General features: G+C 40.8%; 2 protein-coding genes across 5 annotated transcripts in view; both read left to right on the top strand.

Annotated features, from left to right (window-relative positions):
* The window catches only part of prex2 (phosphatidylinositol-3,4,5-trisphosphate-dependent Rac exchange factor 2), a 95,155-nt gene extending 77,293 nt beyond the window's left edge, over positions 1–17,862 (top strand). Inside the window, exons 38-42 of the mRNA XM_044339479.1 lie at positions 6,990–7,056; positions 7,860–8,050; positions 11,453–11,555; positions 14,908–14,975; positions 17,222–17,862. Coding sequence (XP_044195414.1) covers positions 6,990–7,056; positions 7,860–8,050; positions 11,453–11,555; positions 14,908–14,975; positions 17,222–17,267 — 475 coding nt within the window. The 3' untranslated portion in view covers positions 17,268–17,862. The remainder of the gene's footprint in view (positions 1–6,989; positions 7,057–7,859; positions 8,051–11,452; positions 11,556–14,907; positions 14,976–17,221) is intronic.
* Positions 17,863–18,357: 495 nt separating this feature from the next.
* Positions 18,358–25,980, top strand: part of c21h8orf34 (chromosome 21 C8orf34 homolog) — a 58,965-nt gene continuing 51,342 nt past the window's right edge. For 3 of the 4 annotated variants that reach the window (XM_044338832.1, XM_044338835.1, XM_044338833.1), the window contains exon 1: positions 18,359–18,716. In XM_044338832.1, coding sequence (XP_044194767.1) covers positions 18,648–18,716 — 69 coding nt within the window. In that variant the 5' untranslated portion in view covers positions 18,359–18,647. Of the gene's footprint in view, positions 18,717–25,980 lie in introns of all 4 variants that reach the window. The other variant, XM_044338834.1, reaches the window with a different exon arrangement.

Below are 25,980 nucleotides of genomic sequence, written 5' to 3' on the forward strand. Positions count from 1 at the left end.
CGTAGCCTTGTTGTTTTCTTAAAATATCCTGCAGGTTTCTCCTCTTGCCAAAGCAGGAACACATTGTTGGGCTTAACAGAGGGGATAAAGTAATTGTCTCTCATTTATTTTTCTGTCACAAATTGTGAGATGAATGTGTACCGTAGATGTATAACATTTTCTCTCCACTTCTTCCTCTCTATAAGTAAGTGGCGGCAAGAAAAAAAAGGAGGAAAGAACATGTTCTGAACAGAAAACGTCTTTTCCTTTAGGACACAGTGAGGATGGAAGAGGGGAAATTGAAAGGGGAATATAGATAGCCAGAGCAGGATGGAGAGATGGAAGGGATTTCAGAAGAGGGATAGAGATAATGGGGTGAGGGGGAGAGTGTGCAAGAGTGGGTTGGTTGGAAGAGGGCAGAGTGGAGAGGAGAACCAGAACAGTCTGCGGATGTATTATTCAATGGGAGAGATTATTGCAGGCTTTTGGTTTCATCTCATTTTGCTTTTATTGACAGGAATGTTCAGGAGGGAATTAGCTTTTCCTCTTGCATGCTCACTTGCAATTGATTGGAGGTGCATGGTAGATACACATACAGCAGTGTGGAAGAGTAAAAGAGAAAGTCCAGCATGTGTCTGCAGGTGAAACATATGCGTATCATGTCCATATATTGTTGTTGCAGATAAATGTGGAGAGACAGAAAATGTGTACTGTATGCATTTGGCTTTTCTATCTAATTGAAATTTGGCAGTAGTGGGTAAATGTTTAATGTTGCACTGTGTCACAAAGCAGTTTTGAAATTTCCACATCTTATAGTACATGTCCCTTTGATAAAAAAAACAGTTGATTTATGTGGATATAAGATCCTACACTGCCTGACATATAATGATGATGTGGTGGCTGAAAGATAAGCTGGGATGTATAGCATTGTTCAACAAATACTATATATCATTGTTACAGGCTCTTGTATCTCATGCTTTGTTAGTTAAACAGTCATCGGTCATCACCACACAGTGCAAGTAATTTGTGCTCATTCTCTTTGCTCTTCTAGCAGCAGCAGCAGCAGGGAATCGGCAATCACACCGCTGCAGCGCAGTTTGTCTTGATTAAGCAAAAATGCTTGATGATTATTGCAGGTCAGAGTGTCGATTTCAACACGGGAGCCAGTTCCCTCAGTCCTTCCTTTATCTCTGTTCCCCTGTAGCTGGAGCAGAGATCAATCCTCTCACTCTTGTTCAGACGTGACCTATTGTTTGGAGTGTAAATACGCTGGTAGAAGTGCCACGTGTACAACAAAAGATGATTAATGCAACTACTTGATCAAGGAATGACCGATGACTCAGGTTAGGCTTTGTTAGTTTTATATACATGGATTAGAACACAGAGTATATCCACTTCTGCTTACATTCCTACGCACAGAAACATGAGCATTAACAAAATCTCTCTTACTGCTGGCTTTGGATTATTTGTGTCATTTGCTCTCCAAGGACACCTCCACAAAATATGCACAAAGGACGAGACTGATAGATAGTGTGACATCACTTCAAGTTGTGCAGCAAGCAGACATGAATCCCACCACTTTGCTGAACATCAAAAAAGCACTACAAATCTCTAACTGTTGCTACATGTAATTGATGGTATTTCTCTTCCTCCCTGGGGCAAGGATACACAGCAGTGATTAATAGAGCAATAGCTACTGCAGAGAGTTCCCACATCTTCCGTTTGACATGCATTAGTGTTGTAAGCTTCTCAAACAATTGCTCTTCAGGATGGAGTAACAATAATGCAACAGTGCAGCAAATTTGCGAAAACTGAGATTTCTCTAATGGCTGCATCTGTAACCTGAGAAGTTTCTCTCATTGATAAAAATACAGCTTATTGGCTTGTTGGATGTTTCTTAGCATAATTGATTATGAATATTCTCCTAGCAGCAGAAGGGACGAAATGGCAACTTTGGTCATATATTTTCTGAAACAGAAGTGAGCTTTCTTCTCTCTTTGTTCTAACAGCTGAAGAAGTGATGAAAACGCTAGCGTCTTTGCACCAGCGAAGGGAGTCCCAAATCACTAGAGCACTGAGGAAGGTGGCGGGGCTTCGTTCTGCTCCAGATAGTGTGCACTGAACCCCTGTTTATAAAGCCGAATAAGGCTGAGCATCAGAGACGTGCTTCCATTTATCATTTCTCTTTGATTATGTCATTGAATGGAATGCTTGATGCTTGATATTGTAAAAAAGACCTTGACTCATCTCTTTAGCAGTCTATGAGAGTTTAAAAATATCACCGTTACAAGAAGCCAAGGATACTTTGCATTGAGCAGCGCAAGAGTCATAAATTTGCTCGCCATTTAAAGCCATTCTTGCATTATAATGCGTAACTGCATTTGTGTCCTCGGTGACAATGATTTGATGATAATATGTCTTCAGCCGGCTTTGACACAAAGACCCCATTAATACTAATCGGCTTTTTGGTGTCAAGGACCGGACATTTGTTTCCTGGGCTTGACTGACACTAATGACTTTGAAAGATGGTTATCTTATCAGTGATTTAAATTGCAGCATATATGTGAAATAATGAATTTTCAGTCATTTGTGTTTGTTCTGCATTATTAAACCAAAAAACATGCCATTGTCACCTACATAAACTTAGTAAATCAGCATTTCCTTGGTCAGTTTTGAGGCTTTTCCTGCTGGTATGTGCGTCCATATCAAGCTATGGTTGACATATAGCTGGTCATAAATATTTGACAGGAAGTGTAAATAGGAAGGAGGCGCAGGATAAGGAAATGACCTCCAGCACACTTACGCACACCGTCTTGTTGGTGTCAATGCAGAAGCATTACTGTGTGGTGTGCAAGGGCTCCTGGAAGCCCTCATTAGCCCCTAGGCAGCTCTGCCAAACACTGCAGGGGTTTGCGGGGGATTTAATAACGGTGAGTGTCATTCATCATGGCAGTGTGAGTGATTTACATAGACCAGCATTCACCTCTGCTAGTTCACACACATTGAATGTCATAAATCCCGGACACTTTACTTATGTCCTTGTGGGTGAACGCGTATGAAACATGATCCACTGAAGACCGCTCAACAGTTATATTTGAAATACTTCTCGCTCAAGGTATTTTGGGGATAATTTTTGTTTCTTTTGTACTTTCTGAATGGAGGATGTCATACTAATGTGCCCATTCCCACGCTGCTGAAAACATCTGTGCCTCAGATCCTTCTTCTTTGATGCTGCAGCTGACTACTAATGCTCCTGAGCTGTAAAGGGCCTCGAGTGTCCTATTGTCATGAAGGAAGCAGAAACAAAGAGAATTAAGTATTCTCATAGGCCCAATGAAATACAACCAGCTACACACAGAGCCGGTCATCTTTGGCCTGCAGCCAAATCCTCCATTAGAGCCTCATGTAAAACATATTGGCTGGGTGTGTGTGTGTGTGTGTGTGTGTGGTCGGAGTAGGTCTGGTTATTGCAGAAAGACTTCACCTATGGTAAAAAATATGAACAGGGGAAATTCTCTTAAGAGAGAAGAAACAGATGGATCGAAAACACACAGTCACTAACATTTTTCTGTTATACGCACTGTGCTGTCAGAGAGATGGTGGGTTGGAGTTTTGATTCCTCTGAAAAACTTGAGAATAAACTAGAGAAGCTGTTATTTTTTTTAACTTTTATGTTGAAGAATGCCAGTGGGTAAGACAAGAATTGTAACAAGGTTGTGCAAAAGCCTGCGGGGGCCTTCAATGTCCTCCCATTAACGCAGGGCAGCTACAGTTCAGGCACTATGAGACCATAGGGGCTTAAACCTGAGAGCAACTGTAGATGGGAAAAGAAATAATAGACACCCAGTGGATTTTGACCTTATATATAATGTGTATGTAATGCGTTCTTAGCCACACAGTGATGTGTTTGCACGCTGTGTGTGGGCTTGAAATTTCATTTTTCATTCTTTATAAATGTTTTGAAGGTATTTGGTTTCTAAACCTCTGACAAAAAAAACATCATCAGCTCAGAAGATGTAATGCAGGTTATCTTTAAACCACACATCAATCGCAGTCTGACTGCTATTATTTTGTCATTAGAGACCTCCAGGAGAGTCAGCCGTGTTCCTCAAGCTGTGGTCAATGGTATTTTTAGAACAACCCTTATAGCCAGTGGATGAGATAATCAGTGGGTATTTTGACCTTGGTTCTGCTAGAGATGTGTGCAAGAGCAAGACAATGATGTGCTTTTATTTAGTCTAAAACAGATAAACAAATTTGTGCAGATGAAGAAGAGTTGGACGCTTGTACAGCAGATGTCTCCTCTCAGACAGATTTTATCAAAGACCTTTAAGACAAAAGTCTGAGCAGTTGACTGATAAACAAGACAAGGATGAAAGGACTCACAGCTGAGGTAGACAGACAGGCCGTACCTGCTGTAATAGTCTGAATAGGTTCTGTTTCAGAGCACGGTTGTGACTTCCAATAAACTTTTCTTTAGTGTTGTTGTGTTTCACAGCATTTTGTCGCTCCACTGAATCCCTCCTCTCTCTGTTTGTTTGACCTGTTAAGAAAATGATGTTTTGTTTGGAGACTGTTGGGTGTAACTTTCATTTACTGCAGCGGTTTGTTTTTCCACAGAACCCAGGCCTTAAACGCCATACACCCACACACAGACGAGTACGTGTGCACTCACAAATACACGTATGCAGATACAATGTGGATGCCAGGTTTTAAGTGTAGGAACTTTAATGAGGAAATCAACTATTTAAAGCTTTAAACAGTCAGTGAAACAAAACACTGGCCTGTTACACCTCACACAGACTATTCAGCAGTTGTGGCAATTATGCTAGTTATACATGCTCTTTATGAGACCAGCTGAGGAGGTGTGCATTCACTGCAGAAGCGCTGTATTATTTCCAGAGTATCGTGAGCATCTTTTGAATGATAAGGCCATCTTGAACCAATTACATGGGCTGTTAGCTCCATCTGAACCCTCAGCAAACTCTGCTCATAGTCATTTAGTTGCGCACGCCACAAGGTTAATTTGCCGGGTAGGGATTAAATACTTGGAATCCTTCGACAAGTGAAGCTATAAAACGGGCAGGTTGCTCATCTGTATCTCACAATAAATGTGTGTTATGTGAATGAGGTGTCACACTTATGTTTAGGGGTAAAGTGAAAAGGCACCATGCTGTTGGAAGTATAAAACATTTGCTTAGATATGAGCCTCCTTAGCCTAAATAAGTGGTAAGTGTAATATGGTGGAATCAAGGCCTTGTGGTATATATATAAATACTTGTGCCCTGAGTGGGTGCTTGTGTCTTTACTACACTGTACACTTTGATGTGAGTGTGTGTTTGTGTGCGCATGTATGTGTGCGTGTTCTCGATGACTTTTCATGTCAACGTGGTTGGTTTATAATCACTATAAAGTCTTGAATCGTGGATGTGTTAACTCTGCTCTGATTAATTAAAGGTGTACTATGCAGGATTTTCCTAAAAAAAAAGACAATGTATAGACTCATACAAAACTAACCCCTCTCAATTATCACTTATGACCCACTAGAGGTGTGTGGCGGTGTATTTATCTACAGAGACCTTGCTCTCTGCCTGTATTTTCTTATTATTTTGCTGTGGTCTTGATGCTTCTGGGCGTCAACCTTTGGGCGATGGGTGTGTAGCCCCCAGCCAATAACTGTGGTTATTGTGGTAACTGAGGTTGGGACTCATAGCATCGTGACCAGGTTACATCACCGTCTCCGTCTCTCTCCTCTGCTCCGCTCTGCTCTCTGTCTCTGTGTCATGAATGTACAAAGAGCTGCAGGTCTGTGTGTCTACTTGACTGAGGGTAGGGCTTAGCTACACACACAGGCAGAGCAGAGAGGCCACAGTGGACAGGATGAAGCTCTGCATTCACACAAAATCTGGCAATACAGCACCTTGCCGCAGGGTTGTGTGGATGTGTGGGTGTGTTTATTTGTGCTTTAGAAGGTTACCACAGTGAAACAATCAGAAAATAATGTTTTATATATTTGATTCACAGCTCCCTCTGTTCATTCACTCTCTAGCTCGCTCAATCATTGCTGTTTTCTCTGTCTCACTCTCTCTCTCACACACACACTTGCCGATTGAGCTGGGGAGGAGGGGCCAACTTTGAATGCTATGTGTTTACAAACACCAACCGTCAAATCCTGCATAGTATACCTTTAATTTCATTAATTTCAGGCAGAAATACCACAGTCATAATGAATGCCTCCTTGGCCTGATTTTATTCACTTAATAGCAGAATGAATACAGATGAATGAGCTTTTTGTAAACAGCCTCCCTCCCTCAAAGTCTTCTTACTGCATCTCTTAGAATTGCATCATATGTGTAGTTTTCAGCAGTGTGTGCTATATGGGTGACTGTGTGTTGTGGATTATTATTCCTTCCAGCAAGAAGTAATGGAGTATGTGATTTTATTACAAGGGGTTTAATGTGGTGTAGTGTACCTATTTTTAGCACCCTGCTGGATTACTGAGATTTGATGGAGTCACAGACTGCTGAGTTTGCATCAGTAGCACTCCACCTCAGATGGACTCATTGCGGCATTCATCCTCTTTTGTCTCCATAAAGACACCAGGCCAGTGCTGCCTCCAGTGGAGAAACAGGAAATAGCACAGAATCAGCTGTACTCCATGAATGAATGAGGCAATGGCAGTTGGAGCGATGCCCAGGACAAGAGATGCTTAGTCTGTGCTTCTGCTGAGCTGTGCCTAAGTTACTCTCATGATTGATAGTCAGATGGTTGAGCTCCATAATGAGCAGGTGGCCTACTTTTCCCAGAAAGGCAGCCAGTGCTCCTGATGACCTAATGGTGCAGAGAAGAGAACGTTTTTAAGCAATTGAACCACTAAATAAAAGACAACTCTTGTATGATTGTTAAATGGATGTCTACTGCAGTATCTCACTGCTTAATAGACAGAGTTTTGTCTCACATTACTCCCAGTTTGAACGACTCCATAGGGTGAACTGTTGTTTCTCCCTCAGGGCTTTCTACCTGGATCAGTCCAACATGCCTCCCAGCTCTGCACCCAAAGCTGCCCTCATAGATAAGGTAAGAACAGCCTCACAAAGCTTCATGCTGCATTCATGACATCATGGAAAAAAATGAGGAGTGGGATTAGATCTCATTGTTGCAGCGTGGAAGTGCTTACGCATGTAAAACAAGGCTACAAACCTAACATCAACTGATATCATGTAAGATCAAGCATAAAAGAGCTGCAGCAGATACCTGTTTACTTTTAGAAAGTGGCATTGACTGTACTAGTGTGAGTATATTAGGGTTGCAACCATGGATTATTTTCATTATTATTTTCTCAATTAATTGATAAGTTGTTTGGTCTATAAAATGTCAAAAAATGGTGAGAAATGTCAATCACTGTTTATCACAGCCCAAGATGCAACCTAAAATGTCTTGTTTTGTCCGCAACGTACAGATATTCAGTTTACTGTCAAGTAAGAGTTTTAAAAAAAAAATCACGTTTGACAAGCTGGAACCAGAGACTTTGGACATTTCTTAAAAAAATGCTTTAAAGCAATTAGTCGATTATCAGAATAATTGGTTGATTAATTTAATAGTTACCAACTAACTGATTAATTGACTAATCATTGCAGCTCTAGAATACATAGTAAAGCTTTGATTTGCAATACATTGGTGCTGCTTATGTCATCTATAGATTAATATGCGCTTATCTGTAATTACCACAAGGAAGCTGACATGAACATGTTTTCTCAGTAGGCAGCTACTTTACAGAGGACTACAGCCACCTCATAATCTGCAAAGCTACTCTTTTTATGCAGTGTTTTTTTTGCATCATTGGATCCTGCACTAACCTCTCTTTCTCTTTTTCTGCCCAGCTGATGCGTCCCCTTAATGCTCTGGAGGAGCTCTACCGTCTGATGGAGAGTTTTATCAGTTGTCGCCGCACTGCTGCCTGCCAGTACACCGCCTGCGGGGCTTCTGGAGTGGGGCTGCTCACTGTGGCCTCTGAGCTCTGCTCGCGTCTGGGAGCCACACACATTGTCATGTGCAACAGTGGCGTTCATCGGTGAGCATGTCCTCCAGTTTTATATGAACCAACTTACAGTTAAATTATATGTCCCGGCTTATTATTTTCTTTCTTGTGACAGATTTTTCTCTTTTACTTCACTCTAGCATTGACGCTCTCCTGACCTTTAGTTCACACCGCACTTTCTCCCTCGCTCTGCGCTCCTTCGTTTATCCTTTGTCTACCTCTCAATTTCATGATATCTCCATAGCCCTGCACTCCTCACTGTGGGGTTTTTCTATTAATACACATTTCTCTGCATTAATTACCAGCAGGATATTCTAGTTAATAGGGCCCATTGTTTCTCAGACCAGATTAGGGACTTTTAAGTAGGCATAGCACTTTACAGGATGGAGACAGGTCAATTACTCCCATTCTCATTACGGCTGCCTAATTCACCTGCTGCTGAGGGCAACATTCATCAATGCATGAGGACAGAAATATCCTGATCGTTTGTCACCGCTGATCCCTAGTTCCAGCTTCAATCTTTCATCTCTTACTCTGCTTTTTCCCTTCACCTGGCCCCCCCTCCATCTCTCTGATACCTTCTTTCTTTACCCCATGACAGTTTCCATATCTTTTTGTCTCAGTCACATGCACAGGCTCTCACACACGCGCGTTCATGCATTCACTGGATGTGACTGATGGCTTGATAAAGTGCCGTGGATGGAGCCGCCTGGTTGCCTGAGCTCTAATAGAAAGTTCCTGTCTGTGTGACGACTGCTGCTACTTTATTAACCCACAAGCTATGTGTGTGTGTCTGTGTGTGTACCATTATACGCACCAGCCACAACTCACCCACACAGGCGGGCTAAGTGTACTGTGACACAGCAGGTGACAGGGCCTGCCGTATTTAGGATTATATGTGAACTGGCTTTCTCCTTAAACACTATTTTACCCTCTGAAAGGGGCAGAATGATAGGCGTATTAGACATTAGATTGAGTTTGAATTGCTTTGGTGCCTGCTGCTATTATCCAAAAATCAATGTCATAAACATTGGCAGTCAAGCTTTTATCTATAACCCCCTTACTATTGACAGAATACAAATTATATATGAATAAACTGATTTCAGTGGTTTCTCTGTATAATTTCACATGTTAAAGTATTTAAAAGAATCAGTGTGTTGCTTGCGTGAACGGTGAGCACACAAACTAAATCTGGAATAATTGAAATCCTATGAAAGCAAGCCAGTAGATTAGTAATGTGGAAATTGCATTATCAGTGTGGCAGCCTTCTCAGGCACTATTGATTGGATTAGTTGGCTTGATGGATGAGTTTTAATAACGGTGAAAGCGTGATATTTTGGGGGCATCAGCAGTTTGTAATATGCTGCGCTCCTCTCCTTTCCTCTTCAGATTTTTTTGTCCATCACCTCCACAAAAATCCATTAGAGAGGCAAAAGGAGAATTCACTGTCTGACAGCAAAACAAAAAGTTAGCACAGAGGGGAGAACGTATCAAAAGCAGAAGGCCTAACCCACATTCCACATAACTTGCTCAACCACTAGGCATTTTTTCCTTGGATTTATTCATTACAGTCAAATATTAAAGACTGCACAAGCAGTTCTTTCTCTGATATAAATGTTTGGCCTCTATATGTTCATCCCATCCTTTTGTTCTTTCTTTCTATCTCAGCATCCTGTGTCTTCTCTGTCATTCTTTCCCTTTCTTTGCACTTGTCTCTCTCTTGTTTCTTCTCATTTATCAGTATGGACTCAGCTCTAGAGGAGTGTAAATGGGATATGGGCTGGAACGACATAAAACAGATGGGTATAAATCACATACTATCTCACCAGCCTTAATGAAAAGGGAAACCATGCAGCCTCACACACAGAGAGATTTTGTGCAGTTCCTTCATCTTGCTCCAACTGAGGAGATATTTAAAGATCCTCTGTGGGTGACTTTTTTTTTTTTCCACCCTCCTTTATCGGTGTGGGAAGCTCAGAATGGGTGCTGAAAATATTCTGGGGTGGCCTGCAAAAGACATCTTTTGCAATTCTAATCTCTACTGGGATATCTTTCCGCACATGCTGGGGATGATTGTTGAGTTCATTACTTTTATCACATCCTATCATAAAGTTATGAAACTGGAACTCAAGGGGATGTTTAAATCTGATTGATTTGAAGTAATTGCTTTTGGCAGTGACACGTCCCTCATTGCACATCCGCTCCTTTTATTTTTTAAAGTTTTGTTCTGAGTCAGCGTGAATCCCAACCATGAGAGAAGAAGATATTAAATAAACAGCTCAGATTTCTTGCTAGCCCCCCGGCTATGTTGCTCAGTGAAACTGAGCCTGGCAGTGTTGGGACTCTGGACAGTTAAATTTGCAGTGAAAAGGCTGGATCGATATACTAGTACAGCTTGTTATCATAGAAAGGTCACCCAGCAGCCTTGACACCTGACACTGGCTCTCCAAGGATTTATCCACACGCTGCCGTCTGTGTGTGTGTGTGTGTGTGTGTGTGTGTGTGTGTGTGTGTGTGTGTGTGTGAAGGCGAGAAGAGAGGAAGAGACACTATATGTCTATGTATGCGCCTGGGAACAAAGTTTGCTGTAACTAATGAATCACAGACTCGCGTCAACACTCATTTTACACACATCACACTGTTATGGCGGTGAGAGTATATCGCCTCTGCCACAAGAGACACGCTGACTTGTCCTTGGACCCTTTTCTCTCAGCTGAAACAGGAAGTATCAATCCTGATGATGAGAAAACCGGAAAGCCTTCCTCAAATGCAGAAAGTCCACGACAAGGTTTAATCCTCTCTTTCTGCTCAGTCTAAAGCGAAGATCAGGGGAGTTGTTATTCTCCTGATACCGCGTGTTTGCTCACCGTGAGTGACATTTCGACGGCAAGTGAAATGATTCATTAGTGAGGAGATGAGCGGAGGTGAAGCAGGAGGAATGTGATGGTAATGACAAGGTGTCAAGTAGAGCAAAACACGCACAGGGAGATTTGATATAGTTGTACTGAATTCTGCCAGAGATTTATCATGTCTGGATGAAGCCCAGAGTTTGAGTTTGGCATGCTTTTGTTATTTTGTGTTGATGTTTGTTTCAGTCACAGATTAGACTCTCTGTCTGCTGCAAAAACTGCTTTATTACCATGAAAAGATGTTGAGAATGTGAGTAAGTGAGTGTTGAGTCATATAAGGTGTTTATTGCCACTATTTAGTATTTTCTGACTGCATGCTGTGATAGTGCAGCATTAGTAAAACAGGAAGATAAATACCGTTAAATACAGTTTTTTTCTCTAAAACTGCATGAACAGGAGCAATGTTCGTGATGTTTGTCCACAAGACATTTCAGCATCGTCCACTCCCCTAGTGAGGATCTGATAAGTATGCAGACTGAGAGCGTATGTTTGAGCTTGACCTTATGTTTTCCTCTCTGACCAACAGCTGCACCCTGAGTGTGACACTGGAGCAGGCCATCCTGTTGGCACGAAACCACGGCCTGCCCCCTCGCTGCATCATGCAGGCCACCGATGTCATGCGGAAACAGGTATGTGTTTTTTTGTAAATGAACATTATGTGACTATGTATACTTCAGCACACATATCCTGTCTGTGTATCTCTCCTCAGCCTTTTGTTGCTACATTCCCTGCAGTGACATTTTTTCACTTGGAAGGCATGTGTGCTTCCATCCACAGAGCGATTTCTGCATCCAAAATCATTAGATAAACTGTATGCTTCATTGAGTCAAACTGCGCTGCCAAAACAGTATTAGCAATGGATTTAACAGTGCCAATAGAAAAGCTGTTATGCCATTTTAGCTGCCTTGGTCAGGATTGCTCTCAGACACTATTACTTCAGTAAGAATGCAATTTTTAAAGGCAGCCAACAGTAAGTATAACACTTTTCAATATTCGGGAGGGTGAATTAACTTTTTGCTGCTGTCCACAAGCAAAAATCATAAGCATGCTCCTGTCTACATTACAATTTCTCTCGCCTCTTCCCCTGTTCTACCCCCTATCTGATTTTAATCTTTTCAGATATGCATTCAATGCTACCAGAATATGCTATCTGACTTAATGAGAGGGTAAAGAAAAAGTAAAAGAAACTGACTGGTTGAGAGCTTTTTTGTTTGCCTGCATTTCTATTTGGGTTAGAAGGAAAGAACTCACATTTATCTCTCACTGTGTGCACATTTTCACCCCACAAAAGGCTCCAGCCATGACCAGAGCTTGGCCCATATCTCAGACTCTCATTAGAAGTTCTGTGAGTGGTGGTTATATTGCTGTTTGCAGTGAGAGGAGAGGTTAGTCGAGAGGCTGAGGGAGAAAAGACATTTAATTTCTACACTCATAGAACTGGGCTGCCAGCCAGGAGGGTGCAAGTCTATGTATTGTGTGACCTTCAGTACTACTGTATGTGGCTGGGAAAAAAAACTCATCTTGTGGAGGGTGTGGTTTGAGATATTTTTTGTTGAATCAAAGTAAATTTATCTTGTCTTCCTCCTGTTAGAATAGATCTTTTAGATTTTGTCATTTTTCCACGTCTGTCATTAGACATTTGAGTTTCTGTTTCCTTGCGTCATCGTTGACCTAGACACCGCTGAGAAGAGATTGCTCAGTCCAGATAGAGAGCAGAGGGGAGTCTGCTCTGCTGTGTTTGTGTGTCCTTGCTCTCAGACATCAGCTGATGAATCTGATGAATCTGAATATCACACAGGGTTTGGATGACGCCTCTTCTTCTTTGCTGAATAGTCATACTTACTCGCAAAAAGGTTATCAGCACAACATCCCAGCAGGGCCCATCAATCAAGCCCAGACAACATCATCCAGAATGAGAATACATGAGTGATTTGTGCAAAATGGGTCCAATAACAGCTTGTTTTGCAAACTTTTTCTTAGGAAAGGCCAATGTTTGGATTGTCTAGGAAGAGTGTATATAAATTGCATAAACTGAGTTAAGTAGAGAACTCACAGCGTCACCTTTTTCCCAATTTCAGCCAATGGTGGGGACAAAGTTATAAGTAATAACTTTTTTTATAAATAGTAAGAAGTATAGATGAACTTGTACTTCAAGAGAAAAGTTGGCAAGACTGATAATGACAGATCAAATGGAATGAACTAGTTTCCTCCCTGGAAATATTTAGTTCACTTGCTCATTGATGTTCCAACCATTAAAGCCTTGGCAGAATATTAACTTTCAGTTTTAGGTGCAGCTACATCATCTATAAAACAATCCGCTACCAGGTTTGAGCTATTGAGTGAAGCAAAAATGAGAAAACAAGAAAAAATGTAAACAATTGTACACAGTACATGCAGCATTTTTAATGCATGAGCGACTGGGTGTTCATTGAGAACAAGCTGTGAAGGACTGCTTGTTAATACTTACCTTTATTTTGCTGCCTCTTGAACAGCTTCATTTTTAATCTATTTTTACTCTGTATATAGTGTGTCTTACTAACTTTTGAGCCAAATTAAAGAGTATAGATTTTCTACAGCTTTGCAATAGACTATAAAGTTTTTAAATAAAACAAGTTTCACTTGTTGAAGAAACTGTGTAAAGAGTTTTATTTCTGCTGTTGTGTCTGACTCATCTGATCTTCTATGGGTGCTGTGTCCTTTAGGGACATTAGGGGGCATCTATGTCTGGAAGCATCAGAATGGATGGCTGTGATAGGCATCGAATAATTGCTGATGCTATCGTGCTATCAGGACCTAACTCGGGGCGGACAGTAATATGGCAGACTGCAGAGTTGTAACCGAGAGGTCAGCTAATGCACTTTTGGGCTGTCGCTCCCTCTTCCCTCAAAGAAAAGACGCTCGTGACCTCTTGGGATAATAATTTGATTGTGTATTTTCGCTTGCGTGCATGTGTCACAGAGGGAGAGGGAGGGTGCACTGCACGAGTGCAGGTGTTATAGGTGTCTTGTTGCTTCCTGCACCCTGCAGTTGTGTATCTGCCGACTCTGCTCACAACCAGCAGACTACAAGAACATAGAGCAGACGTGTTCCTGACTGGGCATAATCAAACTCTGTAACACACACACACACACACCCCATTCATCTTCCAAATGCCTTACTACTTACTTTTATTTCCTTACAAAGACTATTCTGCATTTGCTTTTTTGCATACACAGTTAGAAAGAAGACAGGTTCTATAGATAAACAGCACTCAGCAGCTGTGATTTAAATTTCAGAGCCTCAACATGCATCACATGAAGTCTACTTTATGACCTACAATATTTATAGGAGCTGTTTAGCCTAGAATTTATAATGTTTTCCGCACAGGTGACTGCCAGTCATTCATGGCCTGACAAGAAGCAATCTCACATGGAAGAAACTCATGTCATCAAACAAAAACATCACTAGAGATCTAGTCCAGCCAAGATGTTGTCTGATCGTAGCTCATCTGAGGGCCCAGTGGACTTTTAAAAAATGTGGATCTTGTGTTTCTGAATTTATGACCATAAACAAATCTGCTCAACAAGCAAGGCCAAGGGCATACCATCGATCCACAAAGAGTTACACCACTAAAATCAGCAAGGTCTCAAAAGTTTCCAAAGCTTACTGATAGAAAAAAAGTTCAATAATTAATGTTGGCAATGCAGCACATGTAATTCCACATAATTCCAAAAGTTTCAATAATATTGCGCAGCAAAGTATTATTTCCAAGCAAAAGCTAAATCACCAGACATTTCAGTGTGTTTTTTTTTTCTTTTTGCATGCAGAGCTTTGGGCGAAAGCATTTTCAATACTCAGAGGGCAGAAATGTTCTTTGGCTTGCTGTCTAAGCTTTGTTTAAGCTCCTCTCTTTATGGTGTTATTCTTAGCTCCTATTTTTGTCTGTTGCGTTTCAACCTGATTCGTGATGTCATGCATTGTTGATGCCTGTTTGTCTTTTAGGGTGCCAGAGTTCAGAATTCTGCCAAGAATCTGGGAGTGAGGGATCGTACACCGTCATCAGTCCCAAGGTAAAACTGCAGTCACCTCCTGTGTATGTGGGGGAATATCAGCATATCGAATTAAGGGAATATACAGTGTTGGATATTATAACTCAATAGTGATGAACCATGCATATTTTATGTAATTTCAACCATTTTTCAAAGTATAACAGATTTTTATATTGATTTGCTATGTTCCTTGCAGCCATTGGATTCCATTTATTTCACCTTTTTTATCCACTTGCAGAGGGTTAAGACTTGCTAGAGATGTATAATCAATCACCTTTACCCTAAGTTTCCCTGTTTTTGTCAAAGCTATGTTATTCTTCCATGGTAATGCCGTTGCAAGCAGGGATTGTTCTTCCTTGTTGCTGCTTTCAAGGATTATCTGACTTGAAAGTTTGAGAGTCTGCATTCAAAGCACAACATTTTTTAAAGCCCAAACCCATGCACATATAATTTCACATTATTTTTGTTAGTGCAAATGGACAAGAATTGTTGATTGTTGCACTGTTACGTACAGTATATACTGTAGTTTGTGCAGACTCTCGGATGTCAGAGCTTATCTAAATGCGCCATCAAGAACCTTAAAAACAACTCTTGCTCTCTGCTATGTGGCAATAGCATAAATTTGATGTACATAAATAAATAAAGTGATCTAAATATTCACTAAAAGGTAGGAAATCGGTCTCAAACATTTTGTCACACTTTTTCAAGTGATCAGCAGGAATGTAAATGGGACAAAACATGGAAAGCCACCAATATGGCCTTTGTAGTGCAGTATGAATACAGGCTCCGGTGAAGCTAGTCTAAGTCACCTTTTTCAGTAGTGCATATATTTGTACAGTAGGTCTGTATATGTGCTTTTTTGTGCAGGACTGGGGCCAAATGGTTCCATTAGAGGGGAGCTCCCTGTGCTCAGTACTGTAACTCTGAGAGGAGGACGAGGAGCGCCTGAGCCATTTGGCTGTGACATATAGGCTTTTGTGTGACAGGCAGCCCTTTTGAACCTTTTAGTGAAATTGACAAACACAATTAAGTAGTGGGATGATTAGTGTTGAGACATTGATGTCGGAGAACAAAATTGCTGCACTCTCAGTAGGTTTATGTCATAATTGTTACAGCGTGAGTGACTGCTCCAGTGTGGCTTTCTTACATATGATTGTGAAACATGGTTGATTCTCAACCCTCCTGATCTGTAGACGGACAGGACCGTACATCTGTAGTGTGAGGTTAACATGCAGTCATGAGATTTGAAGTCGGTGTTGTTAAGACCAAAAGAGTAACACAAGTGATTATTTCAACTACAGAGGAAAGCAGTGCTGTAATAGGATGCAAGGAATACAGCTTATATTGGATACGAATAACACAATTGAATAAGATAATAATGTTTCTGTTCATTAAGGCAGCAGAACAGACCATATAATACTTGATTGTGAGATTAGAGTTTTTATGGGAAAAGAAACAGGCCAGTATGCATTCTTATTCTTGTAAAATGTGCAAACAGCTGTAACTATTGTATAATTCATGTGGCATTTAAAAAACTAAGCTTATGACTACTGTACATTTTCAATTTCATATTTATACAAACTGTCTTTACCAAGCTGCTGTGTATACAGATAACTTTAAGAAGGTAAAAACTGTGAAGTAATTTTTCACACTTTGAACACAATTAATGTCGTTTGACTTTGAGGCACAGAGCTGGTCGTGTGCTGCTAAGGATAATTCTTTTTTTCAGTGCTAACAGCTTTCTTCCTGAAAGTACAGCTAAATTCCTGATTACACCTCCTTTGTACCAAGCAAAGTCAAGTCAATTTTATTTACATAGAGCCAAATCATAACAGAAGTTATCTCAGGGCACTTTTCATAAAGAGCAGGTCTAGACCCTACTATTTACAATATTATTTACAAAGACCCAACATTCCCCCATGAGCAAGCAGTTGGCGACGGCGGCAAGGAAATACTCCCTTTTTCAAGGGAAGAAACCTCAAGCAGAACCGGGCTCTGGGTGGGCGGCCATCTGCCTCGACTGGTTGGGTTGAGAGAGAAAGAGAGAGGGGGGAGAGAGACAGAGAGAGAGAGAGAGAGAGAGAGAGAGAGAGAGAGAGAGAGAGAGAGAGAGAGAGAGAGAAAGATTTGTAGCCTAAGGAAGCAAAATGTCTCGACACATCATCTGCAGATCATTGCTTTGAGTTTCTGCGTTTTTTAGTGATTATGGTAGAACATGTTATACTGTTATTTTAATGCCATCTTTCCCGGTGTTTCTCTCTGATCAGGTTGTACAAGCTGTGCCAGCCTCCACCCCCAGATGGTGACCCATAATGCATTGCCATCCAGGAGTATGCTGAAGAAGTCCTGAGGAGCTCTGTGTCTCAAGAATCCCCTTTCTGAAGTCTTCCCTCCCTCCACTCATGAAGGATCAACCTAATTAAAGACAGTTATTGGGTCCATAGTAGCTGCCTAAAGTGTAAATAGAATTTTAAAACCGTAAATAGTATTTTTAATACTTTACATTTTTCACTGTTGTACTTTATACATATATATTTTCCATTTTTTTTATCGTATAATGCATCTGATTAGAAGATATGTCAGAGTGAAGAAACAAAATATGAATAATGAGAGAATGTGGTTAAAACAGCTCAATGAAATGGATTGAATCCCATCAGTTCACTGTCTAACCCTTATTATTGGATGTTATCGTTGTGAAGTGGATGTCTAGCTCACTACTATGCAAACAAACAAGTGGTAATAAACTGCATCAATAAGCTCAAGTAGTGTTTCCTATATACTGTACTGTGTGCCTGCATTTCAATCAATGTAAAAATGAAGGTTGATATTTGCTGCAGATTTACTTCAAAACACTAAAATGCTGTCATGTATACTGTATGTAAAATATATATTAAAATTGATAACAGTGGATGAACACCTCTGTAGTTTTTGCTCATGAAAATGACCTTTTATACTGGTGCACTACTGGCTTCATTCATACTATTGTTAAAATGCATTCCAATACATAATTTTAGTGTTATATCCTTTGCAAAACACTCCTACTACCTGATAACAACCATTCATCTTGCCATCTTAGCCTGCTGTTGTTTAGGAACAGTTTCACTGCTTAATTGGAAAAAAAATAATTGCAATAAAAAAAAGACTTGTTGAACTTTCAGCATGCCCTATAATAGGCTAATTAGCAGGATGCACTGCACCTGCGTTAATTACTGTCAGTGCGCGTTTTTGTTGCGCCATTTGTTGGTATGGAAATTTTTCTGCATGGTCAGATAGATGCATTACAAGACACATAATCGCGTTGAACACAGTGGGCTAGGCAGGGAGCAGTGGATAAATGGGAGTGGCGGTGGCACTGTTAACACAGGCAGCCAGTGAGCGGAAGATTTGTAATCTCTGTCACAGAGCTGCTGTGCCATTGGCTTCTACAGGGAGGCTGCCGCCACAGAGTCAGTGAGGCGACAAGCTGGGGATGGTCCCGGGCTGAGTCTCCACAATGAGCCGGGATCAGAGCCGCCTGCTCCGCACTTGACGCAACCCATCTACAACTTAACGTGGCACCACCGCGACTGACAGTTACTTGGGTGACATTTTGCACATTTTAGTCGCCGAGACGTCGCCAGAAGGACGAATGACACCGGCTCACCTCATGATTTCATCCTGCTAAAAGCTCTTGCGAGACAATACAGTTTCTTCATGGCGTCTCCACAACAGTCCAGAATCCAGTCGTATCTTGAGAAGAATAAAATCGGACCCTTGTTTGAGGTGAGTGCACAAATGCACCCAAGAACTCTGAAGTTCTTGCCTGCCAATTTAAAGGACCATTGCTTTGAACCAGACTGCATTAATCCGCTTTTATTTATAGTTTGTGCTGAATGGTAAGCGCACATCTGCAATGTAAGCACTCACACTCTTTTAAACGAGCATATTGATCTGTATTATTACACACATACATCTCACAGATGTTAAAGCAGTCGGTTGTTCAAATTTGGGGAAAAAGCAACCATTTATTTTTACGCACTTCTGTCTGATCGGGCTACCTCCCTTATAACGTCCCACTGCGCTCCGTTTGAAGCCAAACACATATAAAGGGATATTGGCAGATGTTTCTGCCCTCGCATTTCCAGGCTTAGCCTTTCCATCAGTGATTTGCATTTCAAAAGATGATGATGTACCCTGCCACTGCCTGACTCAACACTATTACAGTTTGTTGAAGTTGGGGCCACTCAGGGAAGCCAGTTGTAATTCATGTTACACAGCAGGGCTGGCTTTACTGTGCGTTCTGCTACAGAGGACACAGCCTAACTAACTACCTGCCTCTATGTCTGTTTGTCAGTCAGGGGATTTATGTGTTCATCCCGGGGTATTTCAGTGTGGCATCCAAGCAACCCAGGGGAGAGCATGACTTCATCCTTTTGTTTGCTATTGGATTTCTCACTGAAAGCACAGGTGTGAGGCAAAATCAGAGCAAAGACAGAAAGAGATGAAACATCCAGCTGAACCGGCTGAGACGCAGCAGATCTGTGAATCTGTCATTATGACTTAAATCGAACTGACAACTGAGAAGACATCTGTATTATGACTATGAGATGCACAGTGGGGACACAGCAGCATAATATGCACTGTGTGTGTGTTTTAAGGCATAGCAAGATTCATATGAAACATGATGCATTTTCACAAAGTGCTGACGTTTCGGTTCTGTGCTTCAGCTGGATGTGTAGTAGCAGCACACACACACACACACAAACATGGACTGCATGTTAAGCAGATGTAGGAGCTGTAGTGAGGATGGTTTCAGCACCGTGGACAGAGACTCATGCCCCGCACGCACAACATTAAAACAGTGAAGAAGACAGGAAATCTTATTGTGAGGCCACAGCAGTCAGTGAGGCTCAACTGCATACATAGTCCCCTGTGTGCTCTCAATGTTTGTTTTTCCTCCCTCCATCTTCCTCTTCCACCTGTCTCTCCCCCCCCTTCCACTTTCTCCCTCTGTTCTCTGCCTCAGTTCTTCTGCCTCTGTTTCCTCTTTATTTTTGGCTCCGTGCACAATTAAATTGCGTCTCCGTTATGTGACAGTTGAAGACGATTAAAGCTTGTGATGCTTTTGATGCTGATAGAAAGCACCTTTGCTCTAAAGATCAATGAGTTTATATAGTAAAGCTTTCACATGCGGTGTATTGCATCCTGATGTGTGTCCTTAAGAGCAGACTTTTTGTTCTGACCAACAAAGATGTGGATTATTGTTTGCAGTATTCAGACCGAATTGTGTATGATGTGCCTGCATTGTACAGTGTAGATATTCATGGTTTTTAGAGGCAGTGAGAGTGAGAGGTGTAGTAAGAGTAGAATACATGTAAACTCTCCTGGGTCTGCCACTCTCCTCATGAGAAAAAGATGTAGCTTTATCTCAATGTTACGCTTGAACAACCTTGGACATTTCATTGTTGTCCTAAAGAAAATCCACTTGTGTGCATTCGGTTGTAAAGGAACAAGCTTTTTATGAGAAGGATCCGAGAGAGAGGCAGGGATCCTCCTTGTATTTTTCCTCTTTTTGATCAGACACAGAGAACTGGAGTAGCTGTAGTAATAATGCAGCTGTTCTGCTGTGCTGCTTAAACCGAAGAGGGAAGTTTGACTGGCATTGAAACATGAGTACAACAGTTACAGGTAAAATATGCCTGTTTAATGACAAGAAAATCCTGAATACAAGAGCATGATGTAGAAATACAAGTATTTTTCTATTACCTGTGTTACAAAGTGTATCACAAAATGAAAACAGCAACAATATGAGAATGTGATATGCTCATATGCTGTTATTTCAAGTACATCTCATGAAGCCCTTTAAGGTAAACTTATAATTTTGGGCTTTATATTTGACCTGATTTGTAACACAGATATTGCCAATATACAAAGGAAACCTATCTGATAACCAATAACTAATTACTGAAAAGAAAAAACAAACCAAAACCAATAATTCCAAGAACAAGGGAGTGATAGTAATAGCACTACATCTATTACAGTAATACCACACTGAGAGCTTTTACAGTAAATGACATAATATCCACAAAAAGAATAAATGGATCGACTCCCACTGATCAGGTTTCCATTTGAGTAGAAAGAACAAGAACTGCCTAAATACAATGTATTTCTTGTGGAGCATTTAGTGTGTAAGAAGAAACACTCCCTTACAATATGTAATGTTCAAGTATATAATATAGTATTTTAAGTTATGAGTCCTCTTGTGGTATGCATATGCTCCCTGTCTGAGCTCTCTCATCTTCACCTAATTAACACACCAGGTTTTCTACTTCACGTCATGTAAACACCACCTCGATGTAATCAGTTTCTTTACCCCAAACTCTTTTTTTTCCTCCTCCATTTCTCCATTCCCACTCATCTGCAATGGCCTATCACTTTTTCTTCCTCATACCTAACAAACACAGCTGCAGTATTAAACCGTCTGTGTAACAGCGAAGGCGAGCGGGGGTTCATTTACTCACTCTGATGAGACACCGCATATGATTTGCCGGAGAATTGATTTTTTTTTTTTTTTTACCCCTCGCTAATGAAATGGTGGCTTTGCAGAGATAGCAAGCTGAGTCAACAACGACAGAATATTCTCCAAAACGTGAAGCAGCCTTTCATAATGATTGAAGTAATTGCACTCCAGATTATTGTCAGACATGTGCCCATTTTTGTAAATTGATATTCTTTTCAAACACCTAGTCAGTTTCAGTGCAGTGTCTACTACTCATGTTACATATAGTTACGTCTTTAGTTAAAGGCTACATTTTGAGGATCCTGTTTTACTGTATTCTGTATGACATGCATGTGTTTTGTACATGTACTTACTGTATCATACACAAAGGTTAAGAGTCTTCTTTATCAGCCATTTGATTCGCCTCAGTTGTATAAAAGAATCTGTAGACTTGTTTCATCTTTCCTTTACCGAGGATGATCTGCATCCATCTGCAGGCTGCTGACATGTCGGTAAAAATGTATCAGCCTTTGCCATTATCAGCAGAGAGTAAAACTCCCTCTCATGTTGCTCCCTGCTGTGATCTGTCAAGTCATATCTTAGGCAGCATAGCTGTTCTATTAGAACAATAGACTTATGGATCATATAAGTGTAGCTCGGAGCAAAAAATGTCACTGGATTGGGCTAGAATTGGTGTTACAGTCAGACCTTGAATTGTGAAATTATTCTGTGGAAGAACTGGTGTTCATTATGAAGTCTGACTTTTTATTTAGCGGCTTTAATAACTTGAATAGTAGAAGAGTAGGTCTGCCAATATAACTGTAAGTAACTACGTATTAGTCTCAGTTCAGTTATCACCTGCTGATTTTAATTAAGCACTGACGCATTATATAAAGAATTGGATTGGTTCTTAACCTAACCACATGGAATGCGGTTCCTTAGTCACACTTAATGCATTTCTTCTTTCTCTATTTCACCAATATTCATTGTTATTTGTAGTCCAAAAGCATGGTCACAATTAGTGCTACACAGTGAGAAGCACAGATTTTAAATTGATTAAAGAGAAGAAAAAAAAACATTGGTATTCAGTATCAGCCAGTACCTTGAGTTTAGATGTATCAGTTTAAATGAGTAAGCTGCACTGTTCCTAGTATTGATGCTGCTACTTAGTGAAGTTAAATGACTTTGCGTCTCCCTATAGATTTCTTTGGGGGAACTATATATCCATCCGCGTGGAAAAGGTCCACTCCAGCTCGCTCAGCTGTGTAGGGTTTCTAATCTGCTGTGCTCAGGGTCTCTGTGGTGCAGCCCTGCAGTCCTGTAAAGAGGTCAACCAGTTAGACTTGAACACATACACACTACCTGACCTATTGATCCACTACCTCTTAAGAAGTAATTTATTGGACTTGGTGTGACTGGGTTTGGTCTATTTTCACTCACTGTAGCAGCAGTATGCTGTGCCTTTCTATATCCATGTAATGTAATGGATGTTTTTTGGGGGAAATTGCAGTGATTTCTCACATAACCATTTGACTGGCCATAGTGATTGAATATAAGCCCTTCTGTATGAACAGAATTTCTCTGCTGCTGACCTACATTCACTATAATTCATGTAGCGTTACAGAGAAACTGAAGAAATTGAATGGAACGTGTCACAAATAAAAAGTCTGGCTTTGAAATATTTGTTATTCTTGACCTTTGAGACACATTCACAGAAACACATACAGACAATTTAGCACAAGCAGAGAGGTTCAATTATACATCTTGAAGCATCCATCAGAAATCTTACTACATCCACAACACACACCTGGAAACACTTCTTTCAGACAGCCTCAGTCTGTCATTGGCATGCCTCCCACACTTTGGGTAATAATAACCGGTAATATTACCTCAGTCATGGATTGCTTTGTTATTTCATTTATGTTTATTATTCCACCCCACTCTGCTGCTCAAAGCAAAATCTTTGCAAAATGAGGTCAGCTATTACAGCATAAAAGGTGGCCATTATGATACTGTTACTGTATGCAGTTCAGTGTGAGAGGCAAGGTGCTCTTATCACAGCTCAGTATATGATAAAAGCAGGCTCATTACCTTACACCAGTGTCATGAACTATCCATGTCCAGTGAGCTAAAACATGATTTTTCCTGTAATGTTTTTGTCCTAATTTGCAATCAGTTTGTATGCTAGTGTATATTTGCATCTAAACACAGAGATGCTCAGTTTAATTTCAATTTTAAAATCCTATTAAAATAACAGCGAAGGCATGCTAGAAGTCAATACAATCCATTAGAGTAAAATGATTTGCAAACTCCCGTGGCTGTTTATCTTTACACCATGTGAATATTGAAATGAGGCGTTTCACTTTTGCTGTCTCAGGGGGCTCAGCGAAGAAATCAACAGAATCAAAATTCAGAGGAGAGAAACAGTTTGTGATTAGTTAAACTCTGGTTTAATGTGCTGCAGGAAACACAGCCACGGTCTTAATCAAGTCAAATATACCGTGTTCTGATTTTTAGTTTGTAGATACACCATTTTGTTGTTGCCGCTCCCTGACTGGCACAGTTAAAGTAATTACTACAAGACAGGCAGCTGAAAAAACAGCCTAAGCCCAGGTTGGTCCTGGGGGAGCACCAGAGGGGGCGGAGGGTGGGGGGGGGTGGGGGGGTGAGCAAAGGATATCTGGGAGATCAGAGAGTGAGTGTGCAACGTAAGGTGGGGCCAGCGGGTGTGTACGTATTTGTGAGAGTAAGGGAAACAGAAAGAGAGAGACAGAGAGGACAGTGGCTGATGCGCATGCTAATGAAGTTATCGTGGCCAGTTATAGCCGGAGGATCCTGATGGCTGACTGCTGTGTGTAATTGATAGTTGTGCTAGTGGTGTGGGAGAGCTGATCATCTGATACACCAAACCTTGACAGTTACCCTGTGTTTATTCAGCTGGTGACTAAGGACTGTATGATTGTCCAAAGAGGGATTCATTTGTGTATATACTTTATATATGCATATTAGGGGTCCTGGAAGACAGATTTATGGTTTGTTTTTTTTTCTCTGTGCTCTTCTCACTAGTTTGAAGTGGGTGGGGCTCTGATGTCACATATTCCTGTGCACCAATCAGGATCAAATCAAGATCTGATGAGAGGTGTGGGGCTGTTACCTTTTATGTTGTCAATCAAATGTGATCAAAGCACACCCACACGGTCCTGGAGAAGAAGATTAGCTCTGTGTTTCAGTGTTTCACTTTTAATGAATGAAACCTTTTTCCCACACTTTAACTATTGTGTAATTAGTCACTAATATTTACTCTACAGTATATTTATAGTGAAATGCTCAAGATTTAAAAACACGTTTTCAGGGGCTGTTAATGTTCCAACATATTAATTCTTAAGAAAATATTTTATCTTCTAATATAGTCTTATTTAATCCTGTTGGATGTTTGATTTTTCAGTGCCAAAAAAACAAAACAAACATAATAAGTCAATGCTATAATACTGCAATTTATATTAAATTTAATTGATATTACTGGGGCTTCAACTACTGATTATTTTCATTATCAGTTCACCAAAATATTATTTTTTTAATCAATTAACTACCTTTTTTTTTCAATCAGAAGCAACTAGAATGTTTCGCTTCTTTGCTAATAAATAAATGGCCAATCATAATGGGTAATCAATTTATTTAAATTGTGGCTTAATTCATTTTCTGTTAACGAAGTGATTGATTAATAAACAAATCAGTTTCTGACTGGTGGAGCCAATACTCTCATACTCCAGTTCTAAATGCCACCAGAAAAATAAGAACAGGTCAAGTCGGAAGAAAACGGACTTCAGGTTATGCTGCGGGAGTGAGTGAGTAGGGCATCTATATCTTGTGTGGGGCAGATAAAAGCACGTCCTCTGATGAGTATTATCTGGTAGTGCCAGCCCGGTCAGGTGACTTTGCCTCTCCCACGGTCTTCTCTTCCGCACGATCTCTTCTGCTCTTGTCTGCCTGCTCATTCAAGGTCTGGATCTCTTCCAGTGGCACATCTCTCTCTCCTTCTCTACTCACCTTCCCCTAAATTGCCTCGCCACATCATTCTCTTTGTTCCAATAATGACCTCCACCTGTATATGAAGCACACTGGACAGACACACAGACTTCACCTTAAATAACCTGTGATATGCGTTCCCCTATTGCATCGACAAACAGCAGGTAAATCAATGGCAGCCGATGGCCTCTAGTTCAGGCGACAGGGACAGGGAGCCCTCTTGGGAGTCTTGGAAGAGCTGTTGCTGCATTTAAATTTTTATTATACAAGGACAAGTCATAAGGAGAAGATGTCAGGTTTTATAGCTGATCAGAGGCACAGCTTCAGCATCTCTAGGTGGATTGTTTTTAGTTCAGAATATGCTGCAGGATATATGAAAATGTATTGTAACAGCGCATATTTCTTCAATATTCCTGTCCTATCCTCTGCTCTGCACACACATAAAGTATATCTCCTCTGGCCCCATCTCAGTAGATATGTGAATGGATACAGCAACTTCTAGGAATGCAGACTTCACAGAAA

This window comes from Thunnus albacares, chromosome 21 (assembly GCF_914725855.1).
Source record: "Thunnus albacares chromosome 21, fThuAlb1.1, whole genome shotgun sequence".
Taxonomy (NCBI): domain Eukaryota; kingdom Metazoa; phylum Chordata; class Actinopteri; order Scombriformes; family Scombridae; genus Thunnus; species Thunnus albacares.